Source organism: Corapipo altera, unplaced genomic scaffold (assembly GCF_003945725.1).
Source record: "Corapipo altera isolate COAL_440 unplaced genomic scaffold, ASM394572v1 53, whole genome shotgun sequence".
Classification (NCBI taxonomy): Eukaryota; Metazoa; Chordata; class Aves; order Passeriformes; family Pipridae; genus Corapipo; species Corapipo altera.
In genome coordinates, this window is record NW_020884900.1 from 3,486,560 (window position 1) to 3,503,394 (window position 16,835).

Genomic DNA, 16,835 nt, shown 5'->3' on the forward strand with positions numbered 1-16,835 from the left:
CTTAGTTTATGAACAAATTTTGGAGAGAAACGCATGTGCCCTTGGGGAAGGGCATGTAAAGTATGCACTTTACATACCCTGGGTGAAACGTTCAGGCATTCCTGCACAGGAGTGCTGAGAACAACTTGTCCTTTGGATAACCCTTCAAAACGATTCACTTGAGCAGTGCTCTTGTTATATTTTAAACGAAATTAGTCATATTTTTAACAAAAGCTGTTGAGGGGGGGTCCCTAAAGGCTGCCTGGGAACACAGACCCGCAATGGCGAGCTGGGCTCTGAGGGGGTGAGGGGGCGTGGCCAGTGCTGGGTGCGTCGGGGGGACGGGGCTATGACTGGGTGTGGGGGCGTGGCCAGGAGCGGGTGTGTCCGGGGGGCGTGGCAATGTCTGGGTGTGTTCGGGGGCGTGCCCATGACTGGGTGTGTCCGGGGGCGTGGCAATGTCTGGGTGTGCCGGGGGCGTGGCCATGTCTGAGTGTGTCGGGGGCGTGGCCATGTCTGGGTGTGTCCGGGGGGCGGGGCCGTGTCCCGCGCGCGGCTGTGCCGGTGCGGCGCGCGCGGCCCCGCCCCGCCGTGACCTCAGCGCGCGCGCCCCACGTGACGCAGGTGCGGCCCCCGCCCCGCCGCTCCCGGCGATCCCTCCCTGCCCTCCCCTCCCTCCCCTCCCTTCCCTGCCCTTCCCTGCCCTTCCCTGCCCTGCCCTTCCCTCCGCGGATGCGCCGGACCCTCCCCGCCCCCGCAGGTCTGTCCGCGCCGGTGAGGGGCGGGGGGCGGCGGGGCCAGGCCGGGCCCGGCCGCGCAGGTCCCCGGGGCCGCTCGCCGTGCGGCTGAGGGGCGGTCGCGCCGCGGGCCGGGCGCCGGGGAGCGGGGAGAGCGGGGCCGGCCCCTCCTGGCCCGGGCCCCGGTGGTGCCTCGGCCCCGCCGCACCGGGAGCGCTCCGACAGCCCCGCGGGCTCCGGGCCCCGGTGGCGGCCGCGGTGACCGGGACACCGGGGAAGGACGTGTCCTTGCGGTACGGGGAGGGGCAGGAGAGCAAACCCGACCCCTCGCAGATACTGCCCCCTGCTCTTTTGCAACGCGTTGGTAGCCTGGAGTACCACGGTGATGTTGTCCCTTTGGTACCGCGGTCGTGTCATCCCCTTGGAACCCTGGTGATGTTATCGCTGTGGCACTGCGGTGATGTTGTCCCTTTGGTACCCGCTGAAGGCGTTTTTTTCCGAGGGGACAGTAATAAATCCGTGGGTTTCATGGCACTGAGATACCTCCGTTGCCCGAGGTTTACCGTGTGTGCCTTGTGGCGAACGTGCCGCTTGAAAATTTCCTCCAGGCCAAAGTTCTGGATGGAGAATTGTGATTCTCTGTACAGCATGGTACATCTGTGCTGGGGGGAGAAGAAACATTTAGCACGTGGAGGTTTACATCCCTGAAGTAGCCTTGTTTAATAAGGATGTTCCATGCATCGCTAGTTTAAATTATCTATGACAGACTTTCGGAGAAACTTTATAATCTTCATGCATTTTTTTCGCTGTCAGCCTTGTTTTATTAGAATTTTTCAATCTTAAAAAGTGCTTTAGGAGTGAGCTGTATGCAGAATATAGAGAAAATGACCATGATAGTGGATGAAGGAGTGCTTTTGTGAAATATGGGCCAGGCTTATTAATGACCACTTCTGCAGAGCATAAAGATCATTTGTTAACATTGGCAGCAGGGCTTCCTGTGCATTAAGAAACACGGTAAGGGCACTGGCAATGGCAATACCAGGAGGATAATGATTCATATGTGGAACATATTTATGTTTAAAGTGATTTTGTAAAAAGCTGGATAAAGGCTTTGTAATCAGAGGTGTCTTGCTGTTTTCTGCATGCTTCTATTGTCCTCTAGAAACCTGGATAGAATAATTCACAGGACTGCCCATGACATTAGGTCACTTCTAGAGCTGGAAGTGCCAAGCTAACTCCCTGCTTGGGATGGAACAGCTGCAGAAATTTTCAGCTGCTCAGGGCTTTCATTTAATTCCACCATTTTGAGGGTGCTTTGGTGCATTAAATATCAGGTTGTTCTTTTGGTTCACTGCTTCTTTCTTATTTTTGACCTCTGGCAGGGATTTAATTAATACCATCCTTTAGGTTGCCCTTGGCTCAGCTTGATTCCGTGCCAATCACTGTTTCCATTTCAGGGTTGGTTTAGGAAGCATAGTGGAGTGCAACAGGTCTAACTACTTCCGACTTCTGCCTGCTGTCCTGTGTGCAGGTTTTTGACTGACAGCCTCAAGGCTGAGTGGGCTGGAATGGTCTATGATCACGCTGGTGGTCTCTGGTTTGTTTAGCTGCTGACAGCTGACATCTGTGCTGAAAAGCAGTGTGTGCAAAAGGAGGAATTAGGAAGAAATCAGATTTTTTGAGTCATATTAGTCTGTAGTGAAATCTGACTGGAATTAAGTGATTGGTGACTCTGTCCATTTCTGTTTCATACATGCATAAAAATGGATGCATTACTTTTTCATGAGATAGGAATAATGTCTGTGGTAACAGTTCTCCTCACCTGTGATCTTTATATCTTCACAGGAATGACCATAGCTCTTACAGATTGCATATTCAGTAGCTAGAGTTTGAAGCATAGTTCTGACCCCATTTTGAAATTTAAATGGAACTGGAAGTGACTGGTGTCACTTACAAGCTCTTTGTTTCTGTTATATATTATGTCATTTGCATCCATTTTCAAATCTCCCTGACAAATTGTTGTTGTTCTGCTATGTGTTCTTCACTAAATGCTAGAAAAAAGAGCTGCACATTCTTCAGACAGACATATTATGAAGAAAGAATGTGAAATTACCCCTACTTAAGAAGCTTGCCACTGTAGTATGATAAACTGAGAGAAATGTTTCTCTCCTTGTCTTATCTCCCAGATCTTTTCAGAGCCATTTTGAATGAGGGTAGGTAACCCTGTAGGAATGAGTGTCCACCCCTGAGGTATCTGTGCAAGAGTTTGGTGGCAGAGGGTGAGATTTGCATGCAGTAAGATAGGTGGAATAATAATTTCTCTCATAAAGTTGTAAGTGCCATGGTGACATCTCTGTTCTCACTGTTATAACATTTTGAAATCTTACCAAGTTTTGCAAAATGACATCATGGATACACAGGGTTACATCTTGAAGAGAATTATGTATGCAGGCAGTGTATTAGCTCTGTCAGTGCTCTTGCAGTCACTCTGAGCTTTTTCAGGACTTAATCTACTTTCAAAATGGTGCTGGTAGTGTTTCTGTTCCTACAGTTGCCTCCGAGCCCAGATCAGAAACAGGGTGTTGACACAGGAGGAAACTGGTGTCGTAGTAAGCTTTCAATCTGTGAAATGGGAAATGACAGGTGAATATTGGTAGATAGGAAATAATGCTGATGTATGGGGATTTAGCAAATCAGTATCCTAACTGTTACCATTTTGCTGCAAATGCCAAATGGAGAGAGAAGAGTATATGGTTTTGAGGGGTTCATGGGATTAAAGGAGGATGCTGCCTTGGGAGGATACTTTCCATGTGTTGGGCACCATGGAGAACGTGGACAAGTGCTTGTTTGGAACATTCAGTAAGTGGATGATGGCAGCTGGTGTTAGGAACTACATGTCAGATCTGCTACTGGGTGAGAGTGAAAAGGCTGCAGAAGTCTTGAAAGTGGAAACAAGGGAATTTGGTGTGTCAAAGGAGAAGAGTTCCCTGCTGGGATGATACAGTTCAAGGCAGCAACCAGGAAAGGTCACCAGCACTTAAAATAGATGCAGAGTTAAAAGTGTAATACCACAGAAGAACAAGGAGTAATATTGTTTTATTTAGTAAGAGCCCTTTTGTTTTTTTTCTAAAGATCAATATTAACTTTTAAATCAGAGGGTGAAAAATGCAGCTCTTCCCATCCCTTAGAAGTTTAGGAGCTTTATAACCATATATTTTGTTTTCTTTGAAGCGAGGGGGTGAGAGGAAAAACAGTGAGAAAATAATTTAATGGGATTTATATACTGAAAATGTTTACACAAAATTTTTAAGGTATCTATTACTTTTTGAATTAGAGATAAAGAAAACTTAATATGTAATGGGGAACATTAAAATGTATTCTATGACTCAAAATGACAGTGTTGTTTTTAAAACACTTTGAAGTTCACTTGGCAGCTCAGTACCTTTGTTTCTTTTTAGCAACTGTTCAGCTAGTCACACCACCAACAAAAAACATTGCATTTTACCTTGTGACCATATAAATTATTTCTCTCGGTAGACAACAAAACAAATGAGAGACACCTTGGAGTTAAATCTGAATTTTACTTCCTTGTAAGTAACCCTCTCTATTCTTGTACATTCCAAATACTTTTACAGTGAAAATGAAACTAATAGTTTCTTTTCACATTATTGCTATTACTTTGCAGTTGTACCAACTTCAGCATTAAGACTGTTCTATTTTGGGACTAGTGCAAGCTGCATTTGTTCGTGTTATTTTGAAGGTGAGCTCTGATTCCCTTTGCTAGCACTGGAGCTGATCATGTTCAGCATTCCCAAGATTCAACCTTTATTATTTTTCCCTTTGTGTTCAAAACTGCGGGGAATCTTCTCTCCTTGTTACAAAGCTGGTAAGAGTTCACTTGAAAGAACAAGATAAATGTTGCTAGATAGGGGAACAAATTAACCTGAGCCTTTTCTTAGTGTGACACTGTTTGATTGAAGGCTAATGTCAAAATTAGCACCTAACTAATGTTTCTAATTATTTTGTCAGCTCCATTACTCATGGCATAAATTTGAGGTAGCAGCTTTTTGTAACCACAGTGCCCGTGTTTGACACTGTTGGTTGAACCTACCCCAGCTTGACTTGGTAAAAGGTTGCAGCTTTTTAACAGAGAGACAGCAGTCGGGGTTGCCCAGATCTCCAGAAAAGTCAATGATTAGCAGACTCGTTTGTTCCCAGGGAACCAGGGCTCAGGGCATGCGGTACAAGGAGTGATTGCTTCAGGGGAATGTTATGAGTTACAGAAGCTGTGAGAGAGCTGCTGATGTGGGGATGGCCATCAGCAGCAATTCCACTGCTCTAGGCCTAACTCTGAGGTGAGCTTCATGCCTAGGCCTGAGCTTTGTTGAAGAGCACTGTAGCCATAAACATCAGTTTTCACTGTGGGACTGAAATGTGTTTGCAATTCATTGTCTCTTTTTCTGATTAAGTTTGGTTTTGTCTTATTAATAGACTTGGATCGTCTGTCTAATAAACAAACATGAGTCATCTGAAGTTGTTTGCAGCTGTGCTGAAGTGTCATGGCACTAAACTTCTGGAAAAGCAGAATATAGCCAGAAGGGCATTTTTACATGGCCAACGGTATCTTTCGTCAGGAACCTCAGAACCTTTCCTGAGTGGGGGCAATTCAAGTTATGTGGAGGAAATGTACTATGCATGGCTTGAAAACCCTGAAAGTGTACATAAGGTAAGTTCTAAAACTCACCTTCAAATGATAATATTGGTTCAAGAGTGGTATGGGGTTTTTTTTGTTTTTACTTTTTAACTTGTATTTTTATAAAAAGCTCAGGAAAAGGGCTTGTGTGAAATGAAAACTGTGAAATTAATTTCCCGCATATTGATTGTCGTAAGATGTGATATTGCAACTATGAAAGTACAGAGGAGCCATGGGCATGATGAGCTGAGGGGAAAGAACAAGAAGTCCAGACCAGAAATAGTAAGCTGCTCTGAAACTTTGTTCCTCCTCTGTGGAAATGCTGTTCAAGCAGTGTTAAGTAACTAGTTACACCTGGAAGAAGACCCAAGAATAAAATACATTTCATTTCTTGGTTTATTGTAATAAGCTTGTATCATAGAATATGTTATATTTAAATAATGTGTGTTGACATTGGTACTTCCAAACTGTCTGAAGAAGATTAATGTTTAGTTCCCTTTAGGTAGCTGTGGAAGTTGTAACCTTAAAACTGAATCTGAAATTGTCAGAAAATTCTTCTGAAGTATCTTGAAAAGTATTTTGTTTTGTCTCTCTGCCTCTCTATCCAGGCAACACACATTTGTTTCCTTTTTTTTTTTTAACTTTAAATCTATTGCCCAAATCCTTTCTTGTGGGCAAAATACATAGACTTATTTTCTAGCAAGCTTTCTGCTGACAAGGAAGGCTCTGTTACGGTGATACATGTATAGTAACTTAAAAAGCTGATGAGAAGTCTGATAAATTCTAAGACAGAAAAGTAATTTTCTAGGGAAGTAATGTGAATTGTGCCCAAAATGTTTACCAAATTGGTTGTCTGCTCCCGTATTCTCGATTCAGGTATATCAAAATGTCACTTAAAAGTTGTTGTTCTAAGTTTGATTATGTATCTACAGCTTGAGGAAGTGATGCACATTGAGGGGGGGAGGGAAAAGAAAAAAGGAGACCAAAAAAGGCAGTTCTGGGTGGTTTTTTGGATGTTGTATATGAATTTAGTCCTGTTGAAAGCTGATATATGCAGTGGCAATGCTGAAGACTGACTGTTATTCACATAGCAGGTAGATCCTAGGTCTGTTATGTTATTCCTTAACCTGGAACTGGAGAGAACTTCTCCAGGAGTGTCTCCTTCTCTCATCCCGTCTGACTCGAGACTTCATCCTGTAACTGCCATCTGAAGTTCCAGCCACTATGGAACGGACCAGCACATTGTGGGGCTGTGCTGAACTAATTCCTGAGAAGCCCTCATGATGTGTGGGGGGTGTAGATCCATATGAGCCCTTTTGTATTGAGGACACTGAGGGGATGAACTCAGGCATAAGGAGCGTGGTGACATCACGGTGACATTGTTTTTATTTTATTTACATTATGTTGGTTAGTGGTGAACTTCTTCCTTTCGGAAGAATGAAAATTCCTCGTTCAGACCCTTTGCGATGGAGTGCATTTCGCTGCTGGGAAGCCCGGCAGAGCTCTCAGGGGGTGAGGAGTTCCCCTCGGTGAGCACACCCCAAGTGCAGAGCCCTGCATCAGCCGGGAGCGGGGCGGCAGCGCTGAGCGCGGGGCCCGCCGCCGCCCGGAGCTGGCCAGGGTGCTGAACTAAGGCCTCGGAGAATTTTGACCCGCTCGTTACTTTGCTGGCGCTCGGGAGTGGGCGGAAATGCTGAAAAGTCCTGCCGAAGGGAGATCCAGTTTGTCTGGCGGTGCAGGCGCGGCCTGACGATGGATCCTGATGAGGTGATGTGCTTTGTAGTTTGAACAGTGACCGCTAAACCAGCAGAAGTGAATTGACAGAGGAATGTAAATGTGCTGGTGGAGTAGGGTGTGGCCTAGGGAGTGGGTTCCAGGCAATTCAAGATGCTTTTTTGTCGTGGTTTAACCCCAGCTGGCAACTAAGCTCCACGCAGCTGCTCAGTCACCCCACCAGCAGGACTGGGAGAGAATCAGAAGAGTAAAAGTGGGAAAACACATGAGTTGAGATAAAGACAGTTTAATAGGGAAAGCAAAAGCCATCCACATGAGCAAAGCAAGGCAAAGAATTCATTCAACACTTCCTGTGGGCAGGCAGGTGCTCAGCCATCCCCAGGACAGCAGGTTTCTATCATGTGTGTAATGGTGACTTAGGAAGACAAATGCCATCACTCTGAATATCCCCCCTTCCTTGTTCTTTCCCCCAGCTTTATATGCTGAGCACAATGTCATATGGTATGGGATATCCCTTGGGTCAGTTGGGGTCAGCTGTCCTGGCTGTGTCCCCTCCCAACTCCTTGTGCATCCCCAGCTGGTGGAGTGGAGTGAGGAGCAGAAAAGGCCTTGATGCTGTGTAAGTGCTGCTCAGCAGTAACGAAAACATCTCTGTTTTACCAACCCCATTTTCAAATCCAAACCAGGCCCAAACCAGTTATTGTGTGGAAAATTAGCTACCCCAGCCCAAACTAGCACAATTATAAAAATGTGTGGATTCTTTTCTAGGTTAACTATGTGTAATATGCTTACAACAGTAATGAATCAAAGTAAATTCTCTGTGTCCCTGGTTTATGAGACTTAAAAGAAAAAGGTTGATGGAAATAATGGATTACAGCTATTCTTGCCTAAATTATTAGGTTTTTCACAGCCTGGGAAAAAAGTGAGGGGGAGAAGAATGTTTCCAATTAATTTTACTTTGTTTCATCAACTTAATTAATTTCTGGTTTCTTGAAATCAATTTGATTTCATCAACTGAAAACTGTGAGTACCTACCCGAGATTTTTACTGATGGAAATTGTTCAGTTTGGGCTTTTAGAAAACAGGTTAAAAATGCTAAGGGTTGAAATCACCCCATTTTCTTAAAAATACAGAAAAATTCATGCCATAATTTTATGACTGTAGACAAGTTGTGAATTTGTCCTTCTGCTATGGAAAGGGGTGGAAGTGTTGGAAAATAATGTCAGGACACCATGTGGTGTTGGTTATGGTATTGTTGATAATTTGACTCTCTGCAGGTCACTCATATTTCAGTGTTTTATTCAGTATGTCCAGCACAGAGAGCCAGTTTGTGCTAGGTGTTTAGATATAACATTCTCTTTAGTTTTCCTCTTTATATCCTATTTCTCCTCATGTTTCTTCTTCTTGGATAGCCCTTTTTCAGATGGGATGTGCCTCCTAGCTGATTAGATGGAAAAGCTCAAGGTTTTTTTTGTTTGTTTGGGTTTTTTTGTTTGTTTTTTGTTTTTTCCCCCTAGGCTTTAAAAATCATACTCTATTCGCTTTTACTTAGAAACTCCGATTAATCAAGGCTCCCCTAATGATTTCCCTCTCAGAAGATTTGACTGGACATTTCTTCCCTTGTGTGTTTATTTAAAACTGTTTGGAATATGGCTGTCACATTCCAATGAGCATATTCAGTGTTTCTAAGAATCTCTCTGTTCTATGTATATCATGGTTGTATTTTAAGGAATGTGCATGTATATACATAGGAGCTTTTATTCTTTGTGCAAATCCATTCCTGATGATTACCTGCTTTTCCTTGTGTTTTGAATTTCCCATCCTTAGAGTGGCCAAAACAACGATCAGAATAAAATGACGTAGTCTCTGAAAAAAGCATCATTATTTCTCCTTGAAGCTTGGTGTCAGGGCCATAGATCATAAGAGAGAAGCTTGACAAGGCTCAGTTATTACTATCACAAGATTAATTACAAAACTGCATGGCTGGATATGGAGTACATAATGCCTGCCATGTTATCCTGCATGCAGCCACTCTACTGTGTGTAATCACTTCCTTGGCTTATGTACTAGGAAAAAGTGTGGGGGCTTTGTTTTGTTTTGACTTCATTTTATTTATTTTCTTTTTTAAGTGATGTAGTGATGCTCAGTGTGTGTCTTTTAAGGCTTTACTGTCCTCACTGCAGTTGATAAATATTGTGATGTCACTAGGAAAAAAACAAACCATCAGGATAACGAATATGTTACTTGTTATTCTAAGTGCAACACTGTTTATTATATGAGAGTAGAATGTCACCACTGAATCACTTGAATGGTGTTATATTACTTGAAAAAATAATGGTTAACTACAATATAGATTTGCTGACAGAGGGGAAAAAAAAAAGAATGTATCATCTATCACTATAGTAAGTTTGGTTTTTTGCAGATGTATTTTTCTGTTATAAGTCTTCTCTACCATTTTCTTGAAGAACTTTACGAATTTAGTTGAGAAGCTGCAGGATTGCTGTGAGACCAAGCTGGTCTTCTGTCTGTTCAGTCACATGGCAAATGCTGTTGCCAAAGCCTGACATTGATACACAGGACTTGAAGACTATAATCTGGTATCAATCTTGAAAGACACTATAGAAATTTGTAAAGGCTTTGATGGATGTGTATCTAGAAAAAACTAATTTTCTGTAGCCAAATGATGTATTTTCCCTCCCCTCTGATTAAATGTCAAGCCTGCCCAACAAATCAATAAGTTCAAAAATGTGATAGGAAAAGATAGTATAGGTTCTTTCTGTCCCAGCTGGCTGCATCTTCAGATGTAAACATGTTCTTTGTGTTCGTGAGCTTGCATGAAGAAAGGGTCCTGTGCTGATTCTCCTTAAACAAGTCACTTGTTGGGCAAGTCTATCTGAATTTTGTTAGCAACTCTCTAGGCAGAGCACTTGTCTAAAAAAATATTCAGTTCTTCGTGGGACTGTGCTGTGATAACTTTTACATCTAAGTGAAAAGGTTTTGACTCAACAAAGGAGTCAAATGCTAATGATGAGGTTCTAATCTACAGGTTCAATGAGTTCCCTCCAGTTCCATAACTTGAACTTGGAAGGTTGGATGATGTTTAGCTCCTTTATTCTTCCCCTCTCATGGTGTTTCTGAACACCTTAAATCTTGAAGAAATTTCAATGTGAAGACTTTTTGTTAATGAAAATGTGATTTTATAAATATTTGTCTGTTGTGCCATGTTTGTACTACTTTATTTTGATTCTTTTGTGTGTTCTACAATGAATATATTAAGTAATCTTTTTAAAATAAACTCCCTGGGCTACTTTTTGTCTTTTCTGGCCCTTGGTTCCTTGAAATGTGTTAGTTTGAAGCTCACAACCAGCGTAAATAACGTGCTCTGCACAAAATTAAGTTTATATCAGTTCTTCTATTCCAGTCACGAAGATTTTAAAGTTTTGAAATAGCTTTCTTTTTTTTCTGGAGTTAGCCAGCTGAGGGAAGTGTTTTATGACCTTTCATTAACTTGTATGGCAACTGTAAGCTGGGCACAAGTATTGCTTAGTTACCTGCTAGTGCAGATTTCCTTCTTGGTTGAGTATAAGCATCTCAGATGTTTTATCCCATATATCTGTTAGCATTCATGTATCTCATACCATTCTAATCTGGGACAGTGACCATCTCATTAGAATGGAAGCAATTCAGGAAAACAAGATTTGGGCATATGTGAGTGAAGTAGCTTGTGTAAAAGCACAGATGGAAATGAAAGGATCTTTTGCTTGTTGTGATTCAGCTTCTGAAATAAGTACCCTTCTAAAGTTATGACTTGGACCTGGAACCAGGTCCATAATTTCTTTCATAGTAAGGTGACCTAAGCTGGTGAGGAAGGGATCTTAGAACAAAAGCCTCACTCAAAAAGACTTTAATTGCTTTTAAACAGTTTCTTCAAGAAAAACCCTTAAGGACTGATTCTGATATAGTGTATTCAGTTATGAATTATAGAATTCATAAATTCTATAAGTATCATTAAAGGAATGGATTAATTTAATTTATAAAAGTTCTTTGTTTTGTAGGCTCTTTACCAGCCACATAATATCATAACCATTCCTGGTTGCTGAATAAATAGCACGGTTAAAAAGAACTGTATGAATGGATAATAGATGAAGGTGTTTTGCACTCATATGTGCTGGAGAGTTTTCCACTGAGCAAGCTCAGTGTAAGAAATGGGAGGAAAAGGGCTCTGTGTAAATAAAACACACAGTTTATACTGAGATTTGGCCATGTCAGTGCTCTCTTTTTGCTGGTAATTTGTGGTACTTGACACTGTAATGGGGCGCATTTGCACCTTGAAGGACCTGCTTTTGGTTGAGACTTCTGTTTGAGGTAACAAATTTTCCTTCTTGCTCTCTGTACACATGTCCAGTCCTGGGATTTGTTCTTCCGAAACGCTAATGTTGGCCAAGCACATGATCCCCATGTGCCAGCGCAGCTGGAAAGGAAAGCATCATTTCTTCAGAGCCACGGCCTGGCCCAGACACCGGGTAAAGCTGAAAAGCTCGTTGAAGATCACCTTGCAGTGCAGTCTTTGATCAGAGCATACCAAGTAAGTGTTCTCTGGGGGGAGGTGTGGGAAGGCCTCTACTTTGCAAACAATATTTTTCTTCCTTTTTATGTTCTTGTTTGTCTTCTGGGCCTAGCTGTTGTCTTTCTTCTGATCCAAAATATCTTGAACTAGGCAGCTTTTTATTTCCTGCACAGTGTCTAAACACAGAAGTGCTGGATTCAGACTGGGGCGATCCTCTGGTTTAGCAAACTCATTATCCATATTACCTGCAGACCTGTTGTTGGTCATCTGATTTAGCCTGGAAGCACTTTATGGAGATAGTTGTTAGTGAAAGGGAACATGAATCTCTTGGGTTTTGTCCCTTTACAAGGAGCAGGAGCCAAACAAGTCGAAGCTTAGGCTTTGCTATTCTTTTGGCTCCCTGGACTGTATTAAGATTTTTTGTGTGTGTGTGTGTGTGTGTGTGTGTGTGTGTGTGTCTGATTCAGTAAGTTGCCTGACCAAACTGGAAAGCCACATCATCTGAAATAACTGTGCTTCATGTGAAGGGAGTTTTCCTGTGTACACTGGTACTAGTGAATCTCCAGATGTGTGCAGTGAAATAAGAACACTCCCCTCTCTTCAACAGCAAACTTTTCCATGATCCGAGTCTTCACCTCTGGGAAAGTTTGTATTACAGCTCTAAATGGTACTTTTTGTAAGAAAGGATGAAATGTACTTTCCTTCTCTTACATTTAGGGTGAATTTTGAGATTCCTGATTTGAGCAGGATTATAGATAAAAAGAGAGAGGAGAAATGATGAATTAACTAGAAGCTGAATTTTGGAAGGCTGACAGAGTTTGGGTCAGCTTTGATGGATTTCTTTTAGAGAGCTGTTCATCAAAGCTGACTTTGTTTCACACTCAAATTTTTAACCCTTTTATGACATTAAGAAATTAGGCCTAATATAATTATTTTTCCTCTAAATGAAGGAGGATTTTGGAAATAATACAGTGGTTTTGGTTACATGTTTTCTAAATGTAAAACAAATTTAAATATTTTCATTTAGACTTCTATTTAGTATTTTAATTTCAATAAAAGGCTTAAAACCAGTGTGAAACAAAACAAAAAACCCCAACCCCAAAAACCAGATCTGTGTTGAGCAAAATATTCCCATTTGATTTTTATTTTTTAAATAAGTATGTAACTTCCCAAGAAGTTTTCTACAGTTTGACTTGAGCAGGTCTGTTCTGCCCTGCCTTAAGAATTTTAACTCCTGTCTGATGTCATCAGAGAACAGAAGAGGAACTTGTTGAAAGCCTTTTTCTGTACACATCGCATTGTCACCTTTGAGTTGGAAACGTGTTGTAAAGGGTATAAATGCTTGTGAATATAAAGAATATATGAAATTTGCTTAGAAAGAGGTGTATAGAAAACAACCACTTTTGCTTGCAGTAAAAAACTGGTGAAGAATTAGAGAAAATTGGAGAATGTGAGGCCGCTTTGACATGATGTACTTGAAAATAGTTCAGGGATTGCCATTTTGTTCCCTGTATTTGAAAGAGTGTGCTGTCCAAGTCAAGAGATGGAACAGAAATGTCTGTGTAAGTGGCAGGCACCTATGTGTCTGCAGCAAACAATCAAAGAGGATTGCCTAAGGCAACTGTCTGTTTTTTAAGAGGTATTTAATACCCTCTCAATTCAGTGTTGAAGGGGCATAATAATTTGTGACCTTCCTTTGCCTGATAATGAAGTGAAATGGAGAAGGATACAGGATTTTCATTTCTCAAACCTGTCAGTGTTTTATGGTTTTTGTGGCAAACTGCTTTGTGGTCTGCTGAGCTGGACTTCTGAAAAGGCAGTTAATCTATTGCTTCTTCTAATGCAGAGCACTGGACACACTGAAACAAGGATTTCCAGTGAAATGTGTGTGCTTAACAAAAGCATGTCTAGAAAAATTGATTTCTTGAGTTTTCTTTTATTTTGGGGGGGGGGTTTTTTTGTTTTGGTTTGGCTTTTATTGATTGTTTGTTTATTTTCTTTACATCTTAGTCTAGAAGTCTTGATTTTAAAGTCTGGTTTTGGGTAGTCTGTACTTGCATTTAGTCGAAGTTATGGCAATTGATGAAAATTTTTTATGCATGTATTTCCACAAGGTTGATCTCCAATTTTTGCAGATGTTACTATTCCCTGTAGCCAGTGAAAGTAGTAGAAGTTATTGAGAATTGTGTTATATTGAGGAAAATATTGTCATTTAGTTAAATGCTCCTGAAGTGTAATATGGGACATCATTTTACTGATTTGCTCTTCTGGGTTTTGGCATTTTTGCTGGTCTTCTTCCTCTTCCTATTAATAGTATAGAGCAGATGTAACTTAAGGAGGTGAATTCTTTCCTGTTGATGATGCTTGAGACAGAATTGTTTGCTTAGTTCCAGTCAGATAGACTTAGTGCTGCTGTAAACAGTCAGATGGCACAGATGATGCTGTGGGCATCATTTGGCCTGTCAGGGTTTTATTACTGGTGATTCATGAGATGCAAAGAATCGCAGAAGTCGGGCTGAGTTTACAGGGCTGGTGGTTCTAAAAAAGATGCTGCATTTCTGGTTTTTTTACAACTGGAAACCGTTTTGTTATGAACTCTCCTGCAGCTATAGAACACTTGGATCAGTCATACTCTATTACTGTGTGATGCACTTCACTGTTAATAATACAGTTTATAATTTCTGGGGTTTTTAAGGGACAATTAGGATACTAATAGTGTGAATGAAATTCTACCCAAGTGGTCTTAATTTGTCATTAAAAAGAAAAATTTTAAGGAGAAAACATTCATATATTCATCTAGACAAAGCTTTTCATGAGTTAATATGAGAGTCATACATAAGAGACATATTAAAAATTGTTTTATATTTGTGGCTCTACTGGATCAAAATTTCTTGTGTGGCAATGTTATATGATAATGTAAGGCACTAGTTTATAGCAACTTGTGGCATGCATTGACACCAGTTATAACTGAAAGCTGGCTAAATTCCCCACTCAATTTGTGTTCTTTTGTGTCTTGAATGTCAATTTTTATTACAGATCAAATTTCCAAAATTTCACAATTGAAAATGGATGCTATCTGATGCTATTTGATGCAGAGCAGAGCTCAGGAAGAGCGATCCTTTCACTACCAATATAAACTACTTCAGCACCCATCAGTGTTTTAGGTCAGCAGTGCTGTATTTTAGTATTCTGCAGGTTCAGAAAGGAAGATTCAAGCAGAAATACAAAATTACTGGATTGGCAAATGATAAGACCTATAGACTAGTCATAGTTCCTTAATTTTAATCAGAAATTGAGAGTAATCTTTAGTAGCTTTCTTCACTTAAACTTCAGTGTAATCCCAGTTGAATTGTGTGTCAGATAAAATAAATGTTTTGTTCTAATGTGTATTGATTAATTTTTAATACAGGTAGTATATGTAGCCAGTGATATAATGCTTTTTTTTTTGTTCTTATGAGAAAATTTGGGAAATATGTGACCCTCTCATCACATTAGTGGTGTTTGCTTATTTGGCTTAATGGCTGGGATATACCCTGTGGAGAGATATCAGTGAATTTTTCCCTTTGTCTGACTTTTGTTAGCGTGATTTCATTTTTCTCTTACTTTCCTCCATTTTCAGATCCGTGGTCACCATGTGGCTCAGCTAGATCCCCTTGGAATTCTGGATGCAGACCTGGATTCGTTTGTTCCATCTGACCTCATTACTACAATCGATAAGCTCGGTGTGTATGTCTGGCTGCCTTCTTACTTGCACTGGGCATTTTGCTCTTGTGTCTCACTGGGCTGAGGTGATTAAATAAGACATTTCACAGAACCATAGAAAGGATTGGGTTGGAAGGGACCTTAAAGATCATCTAGTTCCAACCTCACTCCATGGGCAGGGATGCCACATTTCAAGGAACCTTTTATCTTTTCTGCTTGCTGGTATCACGAAATAGTGCCTTTGAGTATCTGTAAGAGGGCTAAAATTTCAGGACTATGGAATTTCTACTCTGAGATCACAGGTGAGGTTCCTGTGAATTCTTCTTCTGGTGAATGATGATTATAAGCACTCTATAAAACCCCTAAATCTTGTATTTTTGAAACACACCAGAAATTAATACTAATCAGTACATTAGGCCAAGACTCTGGTAATCTAAATTACTCTTACACCATTATGTTTGATATGTGTTTGAACTGGGGACATCTGAAGGCTAGTCAATAGGGAAAACAAGCAATAAATAAAACACTGGACAGAGGGACTTAGGGAAAATTTCATACCCGATTTGGATTCTAGTGTCTGATACTTATTCCTTCTATATGTCTTGAAGAAGTCTGTTTGAAGTTATCAAAAGAAAAGATGGAAAGTGTAGAATTCTTTGCTTGTGGGTATAATCCAATGGTGATCACTTGAGTTTACTGCTGGAAGAGTGTAGTGCACAAGGTCTGCCTTTGTAAAGGTAGTTCTGGTTGCTCGAAGGGCAGGTCTCAGAAATTGCACTGATCAATTGCTTTGCCTCTCTCTGCTTGAATAAAAAAAACACCTGATTGATTTTTCTCTACTCTTCAATCTACCTGGTTTGTTTAAAATGTGGTTTTCTGCTTGATGAAGACGCTGAATCAATTTTTCTTTGATGTGTTGGGAAGCTTTTTGGACCAGCCATAAAACGTAGTGCAAGCAGTAGATAAAGCACATTCTTCTTAATTTTACTGTAAGCTCATCTACTGCCTGGTTGCTGCTGTGTTTTCTATTTACAGTGGTAGGGAAAGAAGCAGTTCTGATCACATAAAGGCAGTAGAGTGCCTAAGACTGTAAACTGAGAGGTGCTTACACAAATTGTGCATTCTCTCTGAAGTTTGTCACTTTTAATTAAAAGAAAGTACCTACTAGAAAATACATTAGACATGTGGTGAGTGAATATAGTTTGGAGCATGGGTCAGAGCCAGCACATCAGTGCACATTTCTTTGGAATGTACAGATAGTTTAGTACAGTGTTGTGACTGGTCAGAAGGCGTCACACTGAAGCCCTTGTGCCCATAGGAAAAATATGTGAGACCTCTGAATGAGATGTCTCTGAGAGTGTAACTGAAGTAATTTCAGTTTGTGAGGGCAAACAAAATTTCTACCCTAGTCTTGGCACAGCAA

The 16,835-nt window shown here is 41.1% G+C and overlaps 1 protein-coding gene across 4 annotated transcripts in view; it reads left to right on the forward strand.

Annotated features, from left to right (window-relative positions):
- The first annotated feature begins 532 nt into the window (after positions 1-532).
- The window catches only part of OGDHL (oxoglutarate dehydrogenase like), a 54,751-nt gene continuing 38,448 nt past the window's right edge, over positions 533-16,835 (forward strand). The window contains exons 1-4 of one of the 4 annotated variants that reach the window (XM_027649454.1): positions 533-603; positions 5,208-5,442; positions 11,549-11,728; positions 15,330-15,432. In XM_027649454.1, coding sequence (XP_027505255.1) covers positions 5,236-5,442; positions 11,549-11,728; positions 15,330-15,432 — 490 coding nt within the window. In that variant the 5' untranslated portion in view covers positions 533-603; positions 5,208-5,235. Of the gene's footprint in view, positions 604-631; positions 740-987; positions 1,010-4,939; positions 5,072-5,207; positions 5,443-11,548; positions 11,729-15,329; positions 15,433-16,835 lie in introns of those variants that run through there. The other 3 variants (XM_027649452.1, XM_027649455.1, XM_027649453.1) reach the window with 3 other exon arrangements.